This window comes from Apium graveolens, chromosome 7 (genome assembly GCF_009905375.1).
Source record: "Apium graveolens cultivar Ventura chromosome 7, ASM990537v1, whole genome shotgun sequence".
In the NCBI taxonomy this organism is placed as follows: Eukaryota; Viridiplantae; Streptophyta; class Magnoliopsida; order Apiales; family Apiaceae; genus Apium; species Apium graveolens.
This window is the reverse complement of record NC_133653.1, coordinates 52,091,820-52,112,688: the sequence shown is the minus strand read 5'-3', so window position 1 is coordinate 52,112,688 and position 20,869 is coordinate 52,091,820. Positions and strand designations below refer to the sequence as shown.

The window sequence follows — 20,869 nt, the reverse complement described above, 5'->3', positions numbered from 1 at the left end:
AATGGGATTTAAGGTGTATGATATGTGCTTGTGAGTTTGGACTGCAGTTTGAGAGATATCTAATTTTACTATGTAGATATAATATATAAATTAGATATTGACTTTAATAACTTAGAATTCATTGGTGAATTTTTACACTTAGAATTCATGTGATGGAAATCTTAAACTTAGATCGATTCATGATGTAATACGAGTTTCGTGCATATGATAAATCCATGTAAAGGCTGAAATAGTAGCCAATTTGTAAAGTATATTCTTAAATGATAAGACAATGTGTCTTTAATATGCTTTCTGGTAAATTGGGAGATCACATTATGATGAGAACATAATAGTATTAAGCAACTATTCTCAATGAGAATTATCGTGATGGACTATGTTAAGTCATATGATAATGTTCGATCCACTAACTAGATGGTTAAACTGAGCGATTCAGGTTAAGCCACGAGAATTTAGTTATACGAAGAAATAGTTGTAAAATCGTTCGAGAGGGATAAGCCTAGCCTATTGCTAAACAGCGTCATGGTGGACACCCAACCATTGCTGACTGGAGATCCTAAGTGCATGGTTCAATGGGTCAACTAAATCATGATGACCAAATCATTGTGGGAGTAACCTTGCCTATTCCAATGATAAGGAAACAGTGAGACTCGTATGGTACGACGTTAAGCTTTTGAGCCTTTAATGATCTTTTGTCGAATACTTGGAGTTTAGGAGTGAACGCATGGATTCAGTTGAGTAAACACGGGTTACTCTATAAGATAAAGATCAAATATACGGGAGAAAAGTGGGGCCGCTTCAAGGGAGAATTATGTGGCGCAATTATTTGCAAACTCCTACAGAACTAAGATGATGTTCTATTGCGAAAATTGATATAGTCATAAAAGCTGAACGAATCAGAAAGGATATAGTGATGAGTGTATCATCATATATATAAACGTCGAACAGTTTAGGGCAAATATATCCATTGTCTGCCAGTAAAGTCAATATACTTATTTGAGCAAAGGTTCAAGGAGTATTCTCTACCTATCGTATGCTATATTTGGTCGAAGAACTATCACCAAGTTAAACTTTGTGTCTATATGTCTATATGGTGTGTGCTAATGGACCATTAATCATTAATGTACGATTGTTAGAAAACATAATATTTTAGAGTAAGCTGTGAATCATTTTGAGACTCTACATAAGTGAGAAACAGTATGTGTTTGTGGTGTGTATTTATTGGAACGTAATCTCCTCTACTAGGGCATTTCAACGCATATTTACATGCTCAAAATGAGTAAAAGATGAATAAAAACTGATGTTCCAAAATGTGACCTTTTAATGTGAAAAGTAGTTTTGTACCACATATAGAGAGAAGCACAAACCCCTTCCTTGATTTTTCTTATAAATACCATGTACCACATTGAAAAGAATAACAAGTCCTTTCAAGCCTCTTTTATGAATAGAGTCTTAGAGCACTGGTTTTATTAGATCGAGAAAATACGAGTTGTCTCTTTAATTTTCGTTCTCTTCAGTCCTAAATTTACAAAATATTCTGGTGATAGTTTCTTGTTCGTCCCAAGTTATCAACTTTCACTGCAACAAAAAAGAGCTTTTATGATAGAAAACTTACGGCCGAAGGACTTTAGCGCCAATCTTACTGACGAAAAGACATGTTCGTCGCAAATATTTATGACGTATTAGGTCGTAAGTTGTTATCTTATTCTATTTTTTTGCTTAATAATGTTTTATTAAATTAATGACAGAAACTTGCAACATAAAAATCTAGTGTGCCGAACTTACAACTGGAAATTAAAATCTATCGTAAATAACTACTACAACTTTTTCTATGATAAATTATTGAAGCATTTAAATTCATATGTTTTCCCAAAAATTTGGCGATTACTATAACTTTTCTCCAAATTTTGGCGTACTATTATTTGCCACAAATTCCGTCATACGTTAGCACATGATTTTTATATATTCAATTTTTTAAAAATAATTTTCCATGAGTAAAATATTAAACATTTAAGTAATTTTTTAAAAATTTAAGGATAAGAATTATTTTGTTTGAGATTATGATAGTAAATTATTGTTTTCACTATTACTCATACATAGGTTTTAGTCCTCAATTAATATCAAATCCAAGGAAACACAATCATTTAAGAATTTTGCAATATCAATTTGAAATATAGGAATAAACATATGATTCTTTCTTTAGGCACAATAAAAATTAATTTATAAAAATAATCTCTCAAGTTAAGATGATGGTGTAGCCTTTCTAAATTGGTTAATCCAAATTCGAAGTTATCATTTTTAATATTAGGTACAAAATAAACATTAGAAAACAAATTTATGATATCCATTTTCAAAGGGAGTTACGATGCTCCATTTTTCTCTTACAGGAAATCTGATCAGTGTTCAACAATGACTTTTACATTCATATTTTCATCGATATCTACAAACATATTTCTTTTTTCCCACATGTGTTAACTTGCGTCATTTTCATGATACCATAATTTTCATAAAAAAATTCTTCTTTTTGTGATACAAGCATAGTGGAATCGTTCTTTTATTTTCAATAAGATGAGATTTCTCTTTATCTTTTTTTTGAAGTACAGTACATCTAAGCATAACCACCATATTTTTGGAAATTACCTTTTAAAATTGTTAGTTTAGATTGTAATGTGCTTGGATCTAGTATTATACATGGAGTCACTTGGAGCTATATTTGTAATATTTTGCGCAGGGGGAGTACCAACTGTCAAGCCTAATTAATAAAATCGCATGAATACTGACCAACTAGAATCAGTAACGACTAAAAGTAACAATTGTTGGGTAACAATCGACCAGATTCATACAATACCGACCACTTCCACTGACATCTCTAGATCTTGAGCCACGACATAGCAGTGGGTTCCGTCATGTAGCATGCACCCTGCTAGTAGTTCAGGCCAGTCAACATAAAATTGAATCAAAAAGGTAAATAATGACCCTGATAATCTGATTTGTTACGGTTCCATCCATTGTTCGAGAATATCTACTGATTTGGACTTATAATGACTGATTTGGCAGTCGGTAAAGGTCCTGTTTCATGTATTTATATTGGTAAACTTAAAATCTGGCACATGTATGTCTTAACCATATTTTGTATTCTAGAGATTCTCGTTTATCATGACATAATTTCCACCGTATTTCGCCTTGCTTCATTTCGATTATCAGTTGATTAGTACTGCTACACATCTATTGGGCATTGAAATATTGAGCCATCATTTTCTAATATGCTCTTATAGTAGTTTCATTCTTTAAAAAATTGCTTCTCTCGGGAAATACTATAGATATAGCTTATAGACACTTGACATTTCTGACAGCTCAAGTTTTTTGTTATCACTTTTGGATGGAAAGAAATGCTAGAGCTCCTGATAAAGGGCATTTTTCTCCTCAAAGACTATTATATGATTATTGTTGATATTAAAATCAAATTTTTTAATTTGGATTGGTTTATTAATCATGCCAATTCCTATCTCATTAATTCTATATATAGTATGCTCTGAGAAGTTTTGATTTCTATAACTTTTTTTCCTTTCTATTTTCAATTTATTCTCAATTATTGACTATAGCTATACTTCTCTTTGGTGTGTCATACACCAAGGGTCAATCATGTAAATTCTTTTATTCTTCTTCATATATATATATATATATATATATATATATTTATATATATATATATCATTTAGAAAAATCAAATCTAAGACATTGGTTGTCCTAAAATGCGATGGCTTTGGGGCTTTAAACATCAGTTTTTCAAATGTAGATGTTAATAGTACTTTTTTTACATCAGTGGCACAAGAAACCGATATATTAAAAAATGATGTCTATTAACAAAATTCTAATAGCGATTTTCTGACAATTAAGGTACAGTAAGAAATGGAATGAATAATATTGCAATTTTTTTTAAAAAAAAATTGTTTAGAAAGGGGAAACCGTTTTTTGTATACTATATCCTCAAAATACATTGTACAGACCTTATAATTTGCACCACACCACTTTCAAAACACTTTTCTCACTCGATCAATTAGACAATGATTTTAAAACGTTCTTCTAAATCTCAAATCTTCTAATCTAAGTTGTTGTAGTGAGGTTTGTTAGAAAATATATTTTTTAGGGTGCAAAGAAACCGTTGTGTGAAAAAATTAGACATCACTTGTATTGTCAAGCATTTCTAGTCCATATGGTATGTTTAATTATTTCTTGTAGTGATAGTACTCAAAAGTACATGTCAAATGCAAAAGAAAGTTAGTAATGATGCAAAGCCTACAAAATTAAACTATCATGAAAACTTTGGATTTTATAGGTATTATAAGTAATACCTCACCATTCGCCCACAAAGATATTACGCTCAAGAATAAGTTTAGTGTATCACTCAAACCATCATGTACATAAGCACACGCAGTTGGAATCCATACAACTAAAACAAAACATGCATGAATAATGATAATTGAAAGAGCTTTTAATTGCGTTGTAATGGTGCTCCGCACAAGTTCTATCAAGAAAAGCTAAATAAGAAGAATTATCAAAACTAGTAATTCCCCATAATCAATCACAAGGTCTCCCCATATGTCTTCCTAACACTTAGGGTAATATGTACATTTAACTTACTTAGCTTGAAACAAGGGATTAAAATAAAATATTAAAATATTAAAATAAAATGCAGTGGCCCAATTTTTTAAGGCATTTAAATATTTATTTTCTTTTCATAGTCATGGACATGATTTTTTTTATGATTTTTGTTTGCCTTGTATATTTTTTTTTCATTTTTATAAGAATTATAAGCAAAACATTAACATTTATACATTTACATTAATCCACCAAATGCCTTAAGGACACATACTAAGAACACATACTAAGTAAATACAAAACTCTCAACCTTCTTACAAATCAAATGTATGATCACAAGTAACCCATCTCTCACACTTAACTACTTCCTCCTCACTTCACTATTCTTTAACAAATTGGGATCAAAAGTATATATTAGGCCAATAGAATATATAGGCCTAGGTTCATAATATGGTGTGTAACTGAAAGAAAGATTAAACTTATAGGGAAACTAATGGATCACATATGCAAAGTTTGTTATGGGATAATTAGGTTCAACCTAAGTGGCCTTTTATCATCTTACCCTTCATTCCATGACATTTAGGTAGAATCCAAATGTAGCAATGCAAATGCAACAAAGAGACAAAAGGAATATAAGATGCAGAAGATATGCATATGCGTCAAAACTCACTTGATATTAAAGGCAATCAATCCCATGTCCCATAAAAAAGAATCTTTCTACTGCATCTACTTGTACTCAAAGCATGAAAATCAACACATCTTCCATATATTTTATGTACTATTAATTACTTATGACTCAATAAGTTTATTAGCTTTCAACTTTTCAGCCATCAATTACTTGATAAAAACCAATAATATTTCATCTTATTATCTCTATTATTTTATAAGGCTAGAATTCTTTATTTAATTTTGAAGTATTTCAATATATATATATATATATATATATATATATATATATATATATATATATATATATATATATATATATATATATATATATATATATATATATATATATATATATATATATATCAGTGCCAAAGAAAAGCTAGACAATCACTACTACTCCTACAAGCTAAAATCGCAAACTACAAAAAAAAAAGTAATCTACAAAGGAATAGAAAATATATTCTCCTAGGTGTAATTATGTTTGGCGTGGAAGTTGTTGTTTAATGAAAAAAAATATCGTCCATTTGTTTGGCCATTTGTGTTTGATTCATCAACACTTGTCTTCAGCCTAGTTCAGTTCGGCAAATTACCGTTTCAGTGTAGGTAGTGTAGGTTGAGACTCCACATCTTGCTCTCACACCGTGGCGAGTCATCTTTAGTGAGGTGTTGTCATTAATCCATGTGAAAAAGTTTAATACACCATATGCATATAAATCAATACAACCAATTTCCCCATAATGCTTGTCACAAAACTTCGGATCACAAGGGCCCCCACTTTTATTTTTGTTGATTTGCAAATTTGCCACTACAAGCCACAAATCATTTACTACAATCTTCTGCAGCAGTATTACCTAGATATTGAAACACGTCACCAAAGATATTAAGGTACCTTATGGAAGTAAAGTACATTATCAAAATAAAAGTTATATGAAAATATTAAAACCATTAAATACACTAAATATAACAATTTATACAAAACTAAATATACAACACACTTCGATGGCCTCCCACGAAGCGTCTTGATTTATTGTCGTAAGCTAAATTTATTAATCATGCCAATTCCTATCTCATTAATTCTATATATAGTATGCTCTGAGAATTTTTGATTTCTATAACTTTTTTTCCTTTCTATTTTCAATTTATTCTCAATTATTGACTATAGCTATACTTCTCTTTGGTGTGTCATACACCAAGGGTCAACCATGTAAATTCTTTTATTCTTCTTCATATATATATATATATATATATATATATATATCATTTAGAAAAATCAAATCTAAGACATTGGTTGTCCTAAAATGCGATGGCTTTGGGGCTTAAACATCAGTTTTTCAAATGTAGATGTTAATAGTACTTTTTACATCAGTGGCACAAGAAACCGATATATTAAAAAATGATGTCTATTAACAAAATTCTAATAGCGAATTTCTGACAATTAAGGTACAGTAAGAAATGGAATGAATAATATTGCAATTTTTTTTTAAAAAAAATTGTTTAGAAAGGGAAACCGTTTTTGTATACTATATCCTCAAAATACATTGTACAAACCTTATAATTTGCACCACACCACTTTCAAAACACTTTTCTCACTCGATCAATTAGACAATGATTTTAAAACGTTCTTCTAAATCTCAAATCTTCTAATCTAAGTTGTTGTAGCGAGGTTTGTTAGAAAATATATTTTTTAGGGTGCAAAGAAACCGTTGTGTGAAAAAATTAGACATCACTTGTATTGTCAAGCATTTCTAGTCCATATGGTATGTTTCATTATTTCTTGTAGTGATAGTACTCAAAAGTACATGTCAAATGCAAAAGAAAGTTAAAGTAGTTTTAAAGTAGGCATTTCCGTGAAGACTAACGGCTTAGTGAAAAATACATAAAATAATATATGATAATGCTCATATAATACCTTATCCTGTGGCTTTATTCACACAGGATTTACCTCAAATTCAATCTAGTATCACGATCAAGTCCACTTTTTGTATGGCTGATAAAACCCAGGGATAACCTCAATGTACACATGTTACTGAAAAGTAACAAAAGAATCCCTCCGTAATCACAAAACCCGGTCTTTATTGCTCCAGTAACGTCATCTGCAAGATGTTGGAAATTATTTAATCTAAACTAGAGTCTGAATAAATTTAGTCGATAGAAATGTTTTATTTAAAAGCAGCTTAGGTGTAAGGAGTATTTGAACCAGTCTTTCATTTGTTAGAGAATTTTTAGGAGAGTAATATGCACTAATAAAAGTAGTGGAGTTAGTTGTGCATATCAACTAATTTTTAGCTGCCCACTACGTGTGGAAGTTTATATATCAGCTTCTACTCTTTTTTATTTTTCTTTAAGTCAAGGGACTTAAACCGTGCAATCTACTTTGTGTTTTAGTTTTACATACAGACACATACTATACTTAAATATATATTGCATACGATTTTCATTATCTGGTATCAGAGCTTGGTGTACACCCTGTATATGCCCAAGTACATGCCGAAAATGACTACGGAGAAGACAAAACTGAAGGATGGTGCTATAGGTTTATGCTACCCTATGTTGGTCAGAGGAAATTATACGGCCTGGGCCTTAAAAATGAAAGCCTTCATGAAAGCACACGGGGTGTGGAATGCTGTGGAGGTTAATTAGGAGGACAAGTCGACAGTTGATGAGAAACATGATCAAATTGCTCTTGCAGCCATATACCAAAGTATACCTGAAGACGTCTTATTATCGGTGGCTGAGAAGGTGACTGCAAGAGAGGCGTGGGAAGCGATAAGAACCATGTGCCAGGGTGCAGATCGTGTGAAGAAAGCAAAGATTCAAACTCTGAAGAGTGAGTTTGAAAACTTGAATATGAAAGAGACAGACCAACTAGACGACTTTTGTTTGAAAATAAACGGGTTGGTGATAAATATTCGTGCTCTGGGTGAGGAGATTACAGAAAGCTATGTTGTGAAAAGACTGCTTCGTGCAATGCCAAACAAGTGCCTACAAATTGTATCCACAATTGAACAGTTGGGGACCTTGAAAACATTACCGTGGAGGAAATAGTGGGCTCACTTAAAGCTCACAAAGAACGAACCATAAGCCAAAGTGATAGTGATGGAGGAAAGCTACTACTCATAGAAGAGGAATGGTCGAGACGTGAAAACACGGGTGGCAAGTTACTACTGACAATGGAAGAATGGATGAATAAGACTAACAGAAATGGGGGAGAAGGATCATGATCACAAAAGAATCGTGGGTCTGACTCTCGAGGAAGGAACAATGGGTGTGGTGCTCGTGACAGGAGCACAGTTAAATGTTACAACTGTGGCATCTACGACCATTTTTCCTTTGAGTGTCGTAAACCACGGAGAGACAGAGAAAATAAACCAGAGGTGAATATGACACAAGATGAAGAAGATGAGCCAGCATTGTTGTTCACAGAGTGCGACATCAAAGAAGATGGATGGTCCTGTTAAACGAGAAAAAATTGAATCCAAAGTTTATTCTGAAGAATGGGGAGAACAAAATGTCTCAAGTATGCTATCTCGATAATGGAGCAAGCCAACATATGACAGGAGAAAGTGGAAAATTCAAAGAACTTGACGAAATAATCACAGGACGAGTACGGTTCGGTGATGGCTCGACTGCTGATATCAGAGGTAGAGGAGTGATATCGTTCAGGTACAAAAATGGTGAGGAATGGAAATTATGTGACGTGTACTACATACCAACATTGTGTAGTAACATACTAAGTCTGGGACAATTATCCGAGGAAGGACGCAAGGTTATACCGGAGGAAGATCAACTAAGAGTGTACAATCAAAAAGGTGTACTGCTTATGAAGGTTTTGAGGTCTGCAAATCGATTGTATAAAATTAGTCTTGAAGAAAGTAAGTCGGAGTGCTGTTATCGAAAACAGAGAGTGAAACATGGTTGTGGCACTCTCGCCTTGGCCATGGTAACTTTCAAGCGATGGAATTGATGTCTAGGGAAGAGATGACTCTGGGAATACCTAAGTTTGTGCAGCCAAAGAAAAGGTGTGAAGGCTGCCTGATGTCAAAGCAGGCGCGAAAACCATTTCCGTCTCAAGCACAATTCATTGCAAAGAAATCACTGGAACTAGTATATGCAACATTTGTGGAACGATTTATCCTCCAACATTGTCAAATAACAGGTAATTTCTTCTCTTTGTTGATGATTGTACTCGTAAAATGTGGGTTTACATGTTGAAAACCAAAGGAGAAACATTCGAGACTTTCAAAAAATTTAAGGCACTTGTTGAAAGAAGGACAGAAAGTAAAATTAAAACACTGAGAACGGAAAGAGGAGGGGAATTTTGTAGTTCTGAGTTCCGGACATTTTGTGAAAGTATGGGTATTCAAAGACATTACACAGCACCTTACACTCCACAACAAAATGGAGTTGTGGAGCGAAGGAACCGCACACTAGCAACAATGGCAAGAAGCCTTCTTAGAGACTCAAAGATGTCGTCTTACATGTGGGGTGAGGCAGTACGCCATGCTGTGCACATTCTAAAGCGTCTACCAACTAAGGCATTGAAGGGAAAGACTCTATATGAAGCCTGGAGCGGGCATGAACCAAACATGAGTCACATCAAAGTGTTTGGGTGCATCGCTTACATGAAAGTACCAGTTGTTCACGCAGCAAGTTGGATGATCGAAGTAAACCGGTGGTATATTTTGGAAAGGAAGCTGGAAGAAAAGCTGATTGACTATACGATCCGTATAGTGGAAGTTTACACATAAGTAGAGATACGGTATTTCAAGAAACGGAGTTCTGGGCCTGGGAGCAAACAAAAGAAGGAGAAGTAAGTTTTCCACAAGATAACCATGAAGAATTCTATCATTCAGATCATTGTGCAAGATCCATCTCCCTACATATCTACGTCCAGGATTCACGTACAAATAGCAAGCATTTTTGCCCTGTATTTTTAAATATTATCGATGAGAACATATAGCATAGAAGGTTGTAATCGCATCTAAGAATATATCATTTATATATATGAGGAAGATCTACATCTAACAAAGGATCAACGTAGTCATGAACTTCATTATCAATGTCAAAATTATCCATATGGCTCGAACCTCCAGATTGTGCACCCGGAGTATAACCTTTAGTTTTCAATTCCTTCATTTCATTAATCAAATAAGAAACATCATTTTTCAATTTAGATAGCTCATTCATAGTTGATAATGTTTGCAGTGACGTCTTAGTTACGCCCCATCCTAGACCTCTCACTCGTCCTGGATACTCCAACGGTTTTACCCGAGCAAGTAAGTCATCACTTCCAATATTAGTAAGCTCATTTTCGGGCAAATGTGCTGATATGGTAACCTAAAATAATAAAGTTTTACACTCATTTCTAACTTGTAGTAGTAAAGTGCAAGACAATGATGCATAGATTAGTATATAAAAATAAAAAATAAAAATTATTACCACATCGTGAAGAACTTGCAATCTAACAGGATCATTGATTATACCATCTGCGTCACGCCTATCATACTCCCACGTATCTAGTCGGGTCACAACAGGATTTTGTTGACCTGCATTAATTTTGTCTTGAAGCTGCTCACAGAATAGATCTCTGTAGTTAGACCTATATCTACTTTAATCACATAATTCAGACTAATTAGAATTAATTTCTTAATTCAAATGATAAAGAACAATAGTAGTTTTTTAATGATATAGTATACATGCAGAAGTATTAACATTATATTACAATTCTTATTTATTTATCTACAAGTGATATCAACAATTACAGTGAGTGCTAGTTCTAGCAAAATATTAGTACTACATAAAAATAAAAGTACTTCAACATATGGCATCCTTGGGGCAACAATTCAAAAATAATTGTAAAGCATACTTTAACTTACAATTTTTTCTCTAATGCGTGCATATCCAACACATGCCTTCTTATATCGTGCCTCCATTCCCAAAGCTTTTTCTTTATTTTTTTCACTTTGTTCCTATAATTAAATTGGCTAGTGAAATAGAATATACAAAAAAATAAATTGATTTTAAAAAAACAAACTACTAAAGAAAAAGAAAAAGTATACCTTGAATTCTTCTTTCAATGAATTTTCAATAAATTGTTTCCAGTAAGGTCCCACGGTCGATAAGTGTGCATACAATTGGGGTGGTAAGGCAGAGTAGTTACCATTTTTATCTCAATCTAGTTCTAAATTGTCGATGAAGGTTACCAGCACGAGCAATTATCTTTCTCCTATGTTCATCTTCAACCCCACCAAAAGTTTCCTACACAATTATTTAAAATAAATCATTCAATATTTTAAAACAGGACAAAAGAAAACAGAGGAGTTGAATTGCATGTGTATACAATCTATAATAGAGAGCCAAATGAAAACCTTTTTTAAAGCCCTTAGCTTAAATGTGCTCTTTATTTGTCTAGTTTCACTCAAAAATCAAATAAAATACTACCTACTTATTTGTGTTTTTTGGCATTTCTAAAATTTGAGGTTGGGCTTACCTTTTTTTCCGCTAATCTGTAATGACAATGATATAAACATAATATAAGTACACTATAACAAATATTTGGACAACTGCTTTGAGGTTGTTGCTTACATTCTGAACCAGTCCAAATGCTGAATGTCAACTCTATCTCTACCTAATTTAAGTTCATTATATTGTATCAATTTAGCTCTAAGGTACTAAGATAGTATGGTTGTACTGAAGAATTTCAAGGTTCTGGATTTTTAAGTAAAAGTGTTCAATATCTTACAATTGCACCAGGAAAGGGAATTAAAGCACTTTAAAGTTACCATCAATTTTTTTCTCACCAAAAGCAACAGTCTGGTTTACCACCAAAAGATGCTGGAATCTAGTCCAATTGTAAAAGGTACAGAGAACATCACAGTCTCCTGTGTACTACTACTTGCTACTTATAAAGATCATCAGAAGGGAAGGAATCTTTACTAGTAATACAACATTTTATTTATTTTTTATATGTAGATATAATCATTCAAAGATAGGTAACTCATAAAGATAGGTAGCAGGGAATTTACTTACATACAGTGAAAGATGCTGTAATTTTTAACCAAAAATAAAATGGAGAAGAATAGGTTGTACCTTAACTTCATCCCATAAATTCTGCTTTAGAGTCTTCCATTCCTTTTTGCGCCAATCATCACATGTAATCGGGATATTCCTTCTTGCATAACAACCGACAAAATGTACTAAGGTCATTGACTCTTTACCAATTGGTTGTCCCATTTCATTCCAATTAACCTAAAACACATTAGAAATAACTAGTACAAGTAAATTAACAATCTCCTACATAGTGTCAATAATCATATTTTATTTTTTAATTACCTTTTGCACGATGCCTTTAGTCCTAGCTTTCTTGACTTTTAACAGATTGACGATACCCCGCCTCCCTCTTCCTTCTTGGGTGGCACTAGCATCCCTGGTTCCACCAGTACCACTTGTACTTGTGGATTCAGCAGTCATAATCCTAAACAAAGAAACACAAAATTTAATTTTTGCTCTTAAACATAAAATTTAATACAAGATATGTACACAGGTTTATAAACAAAAATAAACACAGTTGTTGATACTGAATTAAATTTATTAGTTTCCTCTAGTCAATACAAAATTCTTATATTAAAAAGAAGCATAATCTGATGTGAATATTTTATAGTGCATTGGTACTAATCACAATCCTAAACAAAGAAAACACAACAATTAATAGAACACTAGTGCACAACTTTCCTGAAAAAATAATCTGGAAACAAAGAAGATAGTTTTATAGTACCAGATAATAATTAAAAGTTCATAATTTAAAATGAACAAAACAAATAATATCAGACCAATTTATGAGACAAGCTTGAATAATAAGAAAGCATACATACATTCCTTACATTTAATTTGTCTTTTACGTTTTTTGTTCGCCTTTGACGTTTCGTGCCCATGCACATTGTAAAATTCCGGATTCACATATTCACCCTCGTCATGATCATTCCTGGAGTAAAAACATTCATAATCATCATCTCCGTCTATATTAGCGTGAAAATTCATTCCAACAAAAGGATCATCAATATTATCAACTTCTTCATCTACATCATCACTAACTTGATAAGTGTTATTCAGTTTGTTTGAAAAGACAGCAATGGACCACTTCTTATCAACTGGATCAGTAACGTAGAAAACTTGTTGGGCTTGTGTTGCCATTATGAACGAATCATCTTTGTACCCAACCTTTGCAAGATCAACCCGTATAAACCCCGAGTCTTCAACTTGTACACCTCCGACATTGTTAACCCAATCACAATCAAATACTGGTACTCTAAATCCAACATAATCGAGCTCCCAAATATTTTTAATCCTTCCAAAGTATGTGGTCTCGGCTAAAACTGGATCTTTATCTTTACTTGATGATTAGTGTAGTGCCGCAGCAGTAATTGAAACTCCACTATTCTGCATTGTGCTCCTTGCATCATGTTCCCTTGTGTAAAAGCTGTACCCATTTATAAGATAACATTTGTAAGAATACACAAATGGATCAGGCCCTCTTGACAACCATTTAACTCGGTCTGGTATTGATTCATTATTTCAATTAACTCATTTACGACATAAGTTTTGAACCAATCAACAAATGTGCGATTGTGTTCCAACTCTATCCAATTAGCACCTTTTCTTGGATGTTCTTCACTGATAATTTGCTTATGCAAGTCTACAAAAGGAACAACATCAATGGTGTTGTGTAGAACACAAATGTGGGCACAATGCCATTGTGTACGATCGATCTCAAATTGTTGACCACCAGTTACACCTTCACCGCAAATCCTACCACTGTGACGATCACTTGGAAGACCAATTGCTTCCACGTTTGGAATAAATTCTGACCAAAACTCTATTGCTTCTTCTATTAAATAGCGTTCTGCAATGCAACCCTCTCGTCGAGACCTATTCATCACATATTCTTTCAAAATTTTCAAATATCATTCGACGGGATACATCCATCTCATACGATCAGGACCACACATTCTAGTCTCATAAATTAGGTGCACGGTCAGATGAACCATGATGTCAAAAAAGGATGTTGGAAAATACATCTCAACCTCACAAAGTGTCTCAATAATTTGTTGTTGTAGATACGACAACCGCCTTGGATCAATTACTTTGTTACTCATCGATTTAAAGAACCAACACAATTTTGTGATTGTTATTCGCACCTTTTCAGGTAAGATGGAACGTATAGCAATTGGGAGAAAATTCTCCATTATGACATGACAATCATGTGATTTGAAACCCTTTAATTTCATGTCACTCAATGAAACAAGACTCTTGATGTTCGATGAGTATCCTTCTGGAACCTTGATAGAATGAAATGTTTGTAGTAACACTCTCTTCTCATCTCTAGACAGAGTATGAGCAGCAGCAGGTAAGTAAGGTTTTTTTCCTGGCTTCTCCACGGGGCCTAGTTCGTTTCTTATCCCCATCTCCATCATATCCATCCTTGCATTTAGACCATCTTTAGTTTTACCCTTAACACCTAACAAAGTACCAACTAGGCTGTCAAAAACATTTTTCTGCACATGCATGAGATCGATGAAATGTGTAACATAGAGATCCTTCCAATAACTCAACTCAAAGAAGATCGAACGCTTCTTCCAACCCCGAGTGGGAATATCCTTTGCAAACTCCTTACCAAACCGTATGATCAAATTTTCCACTTTTTTAAACACGTCACCACCTGATGGTATAGGAGGAGCACGTCGTTCTTCAACTTCCCCGTTGAATGCTAAAGGCATATTTCTGTACCGATGGTTTGGTGCCAACCACCGCCTATGCCCCATATAAACACATTTCTTGCAATTTTTCAGTCTAATATGATCAGTCCCGTCACTGCATATAGGACATGCATAATAGCCTTTCACGCTATACCCGGAAAGATTTGCATAAGCTGGAAAATCACTTATTGTTCCAAATAACATGGCCTTTAACTGAATTTGATTTTTTCTATGTCCATCATATACTTCAATGCCTTCTTTCCATAGTAGCTGCAAGTCCTCAATTAAAGGTGCCAAGTAGACATCAATGTAATTCCCAGGTTGTATTTGACCAGATATCAAAATAGATATCATCATATACTTGCGCTTCATATAAATGGTGCCAAGTTATATATCATCAAAATCACAGGCCAAGTACTATGAGAACTGCTTTGAAGGCGGTATGGGTTCATACCATCTGTTGAAAGTGCTAGGCGAAGATTCCTTGGTTCTTTCCCGAAATCCTTATATGTATCATCAAATATCTTCCACTGAGGTGAATCAGAAGGGTGTCTGAACAACCCATCATTAATTCGAGCATCATGATGCCATATTAAATTTTTAGCATCTTCTGCGCTAGCATATAGTCGCCTAAGTCTGGGTAATAATGGAAAGTACCACATAACCTTGGCTGGAGAATTTCCACTTTTATAACATTTTAAAGAGCACTTGGGACATTCGTCAAACTCTGCATACTCCTTTCTATAGAATACAATCATTAGGGCATGCATGAATCCGTTCATGTACTAATCCAATGGATTTGAGCATTTGTTTAGCCTCGTACGTTCTACGAGGGAGGACATTACCATATGGCAAAAGTTCACTAATAGCTGTAAGCATCTGTGTGAAGAACACGTCAGAAACTTGATGTCCAACTTTTAAATTATATAAAGTCAATACAGCCGATAATTTGGAAAACTTGGTGCAACCCGGCCACAATGGTAAAACACCGTCATCCTTTAACTTTTCATGCATATCAGGATGATCACGTAGCTCTTCCTCATTAAAAACATTGGGGATTTCATTTTTATCACTAAAACTACTGCCCTTAATGTCTCTAAAAATATTTGTATCCACTTTGTCTGCAAAGTGATAGTTTGAATTCAAATTACTTGCTCTACGTTCTCCTTTTTTTTCACCATGATAAGTCCAACATGTATAAGTTTTATCAATTTCTTCACATACTAAGTGTTCCTCCAACTTGTCCAGACCATCGACTTCTACAATATTCAAACATTTTTTACAAGGACACAAGATAAACCTCCTATCCCTAACATGTTTAGCTACATGTTTACAAAACTCTTTCACACCATTTTTATATTCTTTTGACAAGCGGTCTGCATTTACCCATTTACGATCCATCAAAACTAACTGCAAATTAATATATTTTTCAGGTTATAATTTGATAACTAAAGTTTAAAGTTTTTATGTAAATTTAAAGAATATCGTAACTCATCCAACAAGTTATCTTCACAAATCTCAGTATTAAGAAAATATTTTTAGTACTATATATATTCTACAAATTCCCTCCTACAAAATACCATGTTATGTAACTAAATCATTTGTCTACAATATAAATATATCCTACCGTCAATAATCAAACATGTTGGAATAAATATACAACTGAAAAGGTACTTGAACTGAACGATTCTAACATAATTAATTAGGCTAAGTACCAAGTCAGATAATACAAGTACAAAGAATAAATCTAAAATCTTATCCCGCAAAAACAAAAATTTCTAAATCACTAAAGTTATTTCACAATGATAAATATTACTGTTTGATGATGTCGGAGAAGACCATCATTAAAGAATGGATTAACAATTGTCTCCAAATATAATAAAATTTAATTATTAGTCAAATTATTTTGTAAGTTCAATACAATACATCTAAATAGCTACATATCAAATTTTCAAATTTAAGAAACACCTACATATAAAAATAAAAGACCGTATATCTAGTTTAAGAATATTTTGATAAAAATGTATTTGAACCACTTAACTTAAAATCTGCATATATAAAGAACCTTCATGAAATTTTGTATCTGTCTTAATATGAGTCCAGTCTAGTAGAGTACTGTAATTTTTACCAGAGAATCGGTCTAAGTTTTGTATACTCGTGAGAGCTGGGTTCATTATCAGAATGACCAAGTAGTGTCTAGCGAGTTAATGATTTTAATCTGGTAGCAGCATGGTTATGGATATGTATTATCCATAAAGAAGGGTGGTGTTTATATGAGTATTGTTATCTTTTCAGTTCTCTCAACTAGAGGCCACAACATGATCTTTAATATTCTTGATTCTTGATGACCATCGTCCGGGACAAATTGTATGCTTACCGAAAATTTGAAAATTTTAAAAGGATGATGGTAAATGATCCACTAGATTTGGTGTAACTGGTCCTTTATTCACTGTAAAATTATTCCTCTGTGTCTATACTTCTATGAAGTGATTGACAATAAAATTGTTGTTAAATGCTTTTAAAGGGTTTGTTTCAGCTCAACTAAACTTAATTACCCGCACTTGAAATATTTACAAATCAATTTTACAGGTTTATGTATGCTTATTGCTTAGACAAAAGAAAGAATCCAGCATCTGGAAAAGCTTTATGGGTGATGTACTTGAAGGGTAAATTTGTGGGTCAAAAATTCAGACATTAAAAGTGAACCCAACAGGCAACAAGCATGAACAGAGTACAACTTTATTACAGAGAACATCACTATCACTGTCTCGTGTGTAATACTACTTGCTACTTATAAAAGAACATAGGGAAGGAATCTTTACTAGTACTACATCATTTTAATTTATTTTTTATATGCGAAATTGAGACCGACAAAGTGAAGTCTACATCATGTACTGGGATTTTTCGCAATACTGCTTATGAGTTAGCACTTCACCCCATATTTCAAATTGTGTCTATAATTTGTTACAGCCTTACATTTGTTCCCTATAATTTGTCTATATATAATTGAAAGTTCTTGTTCTAGCAATTAATTTAAAGATTGTATTTGATATATGTAAATATAGAAAAAAAGACGATATCTCTAGTTTAAGAATATTTTTGAAAAAAATGTATTTGAACTACTTAACATAACAAAAAAACCTATCCAAAGAACCTACTAATTCATAGTTTTATAGTACAGAGCTAGTTTTTTAAATCATTTACAGAGCAACTACTCAAGATTTTATAAATTTTATAGGCATCATCTACTAGCAAACCCACCAACAATTAAGCTACTAGTTGAGACCAATATTTACATACATGTATATATACATAAATTAATCTATTATTTAAAAATATATGAGTATTCATAACATTGATCATTATTCTTGGATATTGATATTTTTATGGGAATAACATTGATCATTATTCTTGGATATTGTATAATTCTCTCTGCGTTTAATTACTTTTAATTACTGTCCTGCATCAGACATTGTATGTAATCAAACAAGCATCTCAATATGCATTTGAATTTATATAATATTGACAATCATTAAAATCACTATAATTTCTTTCCACCAAAAAATAAACCTAATGTCTAGGGACTAGTAAAATATTGTGAAAATTATAAGCCACTCAACTTCATATGAAACATGAAAGAGCAGAAATATACCTTTACTACAAGTAAACCAGTGGAGATTTCAGAAAACTTTAGTAGCAATTGTTCTAGAAAACTTTAGTAGCAATTGTTCTCGAAAACTTGCTCTATAAGTATTTGCAACTTCAAACCCAAGACGTGGTCGAGAAAATTCCCTGTACCGGATGGCTCAAGTTTATTTAAAGGCCAAAATAGTACAGAAAATCATATATAAATTTATTGCCAAATTAGCATGTAATATATCAGGAGGAGAAGTATTTAAACCAAAAGTAATAATTAATTTCAAGGAAATATTAGTGACACAATTTAGAAGATTATAATTATAATACCCTTTCCTAGTCCCTATGTCAATTATAACCAATCCTTTAATGCTGCCAAAACCCCCTGCTGCCCAACACAAACAAGAGAGGCACTTAATGAAAACTTAAAGACCAAACTTTTTGACTCACGACCAGACTAACCGCCTATGAAATATTTAACAGTGACTCATTGATTAGGCCCGTCTCCCAAAGGCTTCGATACTTTTACATAGTTGTATTGAGGAGCCTTTCGATCAGTTTCCTGAGGAGGAACTCATGAATACAAGGATGCAAGTAATCAATCTCTGTGCGATTACTGAAAAACTGTGCAAGAAAATTCACGTAACTATAAATTAAATCAATATCTTGAAACTCACATGTTTCCTAATACTTTGCAGGTATGAATGTATTAAGAATTATCTATTAGGTTCTCTCTTTTTTGGTATTTACAATATAGCTCTATACCATTTGAAAGGCAGCAATTAAGCTTACTGTCTGACATACTTCTAAAGCCTGTAAGGTATCATTCTTTAGATTTTACAAATTGTATAGGCATCATCTACCAGCAAACCCACCAACAATTAAACTACTAATTCATACCAATATGTACATACACATGTGTATACAAAAATTAAGCTATTATTTAAAAATACATGATTGTTCATAACACATAATTTAAAAGGTGGAAATTCCAACACAGTGACTTGCCCAAACACAAATGATACCTAATTCATAGTTTTATATAACTGAAATTAACGATAACACAAGACCTGATTTGTAGTCTTTGAAATCGAACTTGTAATTAATTGATTATACCCAATTCAAAGAAGAGCGAGTAGAGATCGAGGAAAATAAAGTGCCCTAATTGCTCGACATAGTTTGCTGGAAGATTAAACCGCCCTAATTCAGATGTAAACTGATGGAATCAGGAGGGAGAATTGATCCATGAAATTAGTGATGTACGTAACTGTGTGAATGTATTTAGTGTTGAGGATTGAGAGAACAAATGGTTAAGTTGGAAAAGGAGTTAACACTTAGAATTCATTAATTTACATGACGTTTACAAAAGTGCTATACAAGTATTTATGGATTTAAAAATAAAACAAAATTACTTAAAATATGGTAACTTGCATAGCTTTTTCCAGAAACGCTCTCTTAGTTACATCTTATATAGCGCTTCCTTTAAAAACGCTATGTTATTTCTCTTCATGTATTTTTCTTTTTATTTATGGTTTTTTTAGAATATCTTAGATAGCATTTTTGAGATAAATGCTATGTAACCTTTTCACTTGCATAACACAAAATAAAAGTGTTATGTAAGTAAGGTATCCTAAGTTTAATTTTGTAGTAGTGAAACTGAAGATTTAAAACCATTTTTATACATATAATTAAGATAGTGGAGAATCAATAATCAAAAATCACAGTGTGAATTTTTTTCACAAGGTGAATATCATGATGCCACTGTACCTTGCTTGCATTAATCAGATGGAAGGGAGATACTAAAAGATTATGATCAGTTTAGACTATTACTAAATTTAAGAATATAAGTTATGAAAAGCTAATCATTCCTTAAACAAGATACCACAAAAGGAAATAGTTGAATTTCCTATTATCTTTGGAATGTATTATGACATTCTTTGGAATTATTAAAATTATGGAGGTATTTGGAATAGAAAATTATTGATTTTTTTATGAATATTGGAATGTTGTGAAATATTTTTGAAAATTACTAAAATATGGGTGTATTTCAGAACTTGATACAAATACTTCTAAAGGAAAGATGAAATCCAAAATCAGTTGAGAGATTTTGGATGGATAAATAGATAATAAATGAGTCTAATGATATTGTATAAATGAATCTAATTTGTGAGATTCATAAGAATGTAATTACAGAATCAAGGAATAATTCTAATAAT

At 32.7% G+C, this 20,869-nt stretch overlaps 2 protein-coding genes across 6 annotated transcripts; both read right to left on the bottom strand.

Moving 5' to 3' along the window:
- Positions 1–10,104: 10,104 nt before the first annotated feature.
- On the bottom strand, positions 10,105–13,828 carry LOC141675138 (uncharacterized). 4 transcript variants are annotated; one of them, XM_074481859.1, is made up of 8 exons: positions 13,146–13,828; positions 12,598–12,739; positions 12,355–12,513; positions 11,325–11,523; positions 11,142–11,234; positions 10,705–10,833; positions 10,353–10,602; positions 10,105–10,190 (listed from the first exon to the last, which is right to left on the bottom strand). In XM_074481859.1, the coding sequence occupies exons 5-8, from the start codon at positions 11,196–11,198 to the stop codon at positions 10,150–10,152; spliced, it is 477 nt and encodes a 158-aa protein (XP_074337960.1). In that variant the 5' UTR covers positions 11,199–11,234; positions 11,325–11,523; positions 12,355–12,513; positions 12,598–12,739; positions 13,146–13,828; the 3' UTR covers positions 10,105–10,149. The 4 variants fall into 4 exon arrangements, with proteins under 4 accessions (XP_074337960.1, XP_074337963.1, XP_074337962.1 ...); XM_074481861.1 differs by lacking the exons at positions 10,105–10,190; positions 10,353–10,602; positions 10,705–10,833; positions 11,142–11,234 and having other exon boundaries at positions 11,373–11,523; positions 13,146–13,246; positions 13,357–13,825; XM_074481862.1 differs by lacking the exons at positions 10,105–10,190; positions 10,353–10,602; positions 10,705–10,833; positions 11,142–11,234 and having other exon boundaries at positions 11,324–11,523; positions 13,146–13,826.
- A 17-nt stretch (positions 13,829–13,845) lies between these two features.
- Positions 13,846–20,027, bottom strand: LOC141675137 (uncharacterized). 2 transcript variants are annotated; one of them, XM_074481857.1, is made up of 3 exons: positions 19,724–20,027; positions 18,670–18,809; positions 13,846–15,896 (listed from the first exon to the last, which is right to left on the bottom strand). In XM_074481857.1, exon 3 carries the CDS (start codon positions 15,387–15,389, stop codon positions 14,226–14,228), a length of 1,164 nt encoding a protein of 387 aa, XP_074337958.1. In that variant the 5' UTR covers positions 15,390–15,896; positions 18,670–18,809; positions 19,724–20,027; the 3' UTR covers positions 13,846–14,225. The 2 variants fall into 2 exon arrangements, with proteins under 2 accessions (XP_074337958.1, XP_074337959.1); XM_074481858.1 differs by having other exon boundaries at positions 19,770–20,027.
- Positions 20,028–20,869: the final 842 nt, after the last annotated feature.

Excerpts from the sequence above, each read along its gene's own strand:
- LOC141675138 (XM_074481859.1), bottom strand. The coding sequence starts at position 11,198 with ATGGAGGCACGATATAAGAAGGCATGTGTTGGATATGCACGCATTAGA. Across the intron at positions 10,603-10,704 it reads TGCAAGTTCTTCACGATGTG|GTTACCATATCAGCACATTT; the intron begins GTAATAATTTTT and ends TTATTATTTTAG. Across the intron at positions 10,191-10,352 it reads TCCGGGTGCACAATCTGGAG|GGCAAAAATGCTTGCTATTT; the intron begins GTTCGAGCCATA and ends TTAAAAATACAG.
- LOC141675137 (XM_074481857.1), bottom strand. The coding sequence starts at position 15,389 with ATGAAGCGCAAGTATATGATGATATCTATTTTGATATCTGGTCAAATA.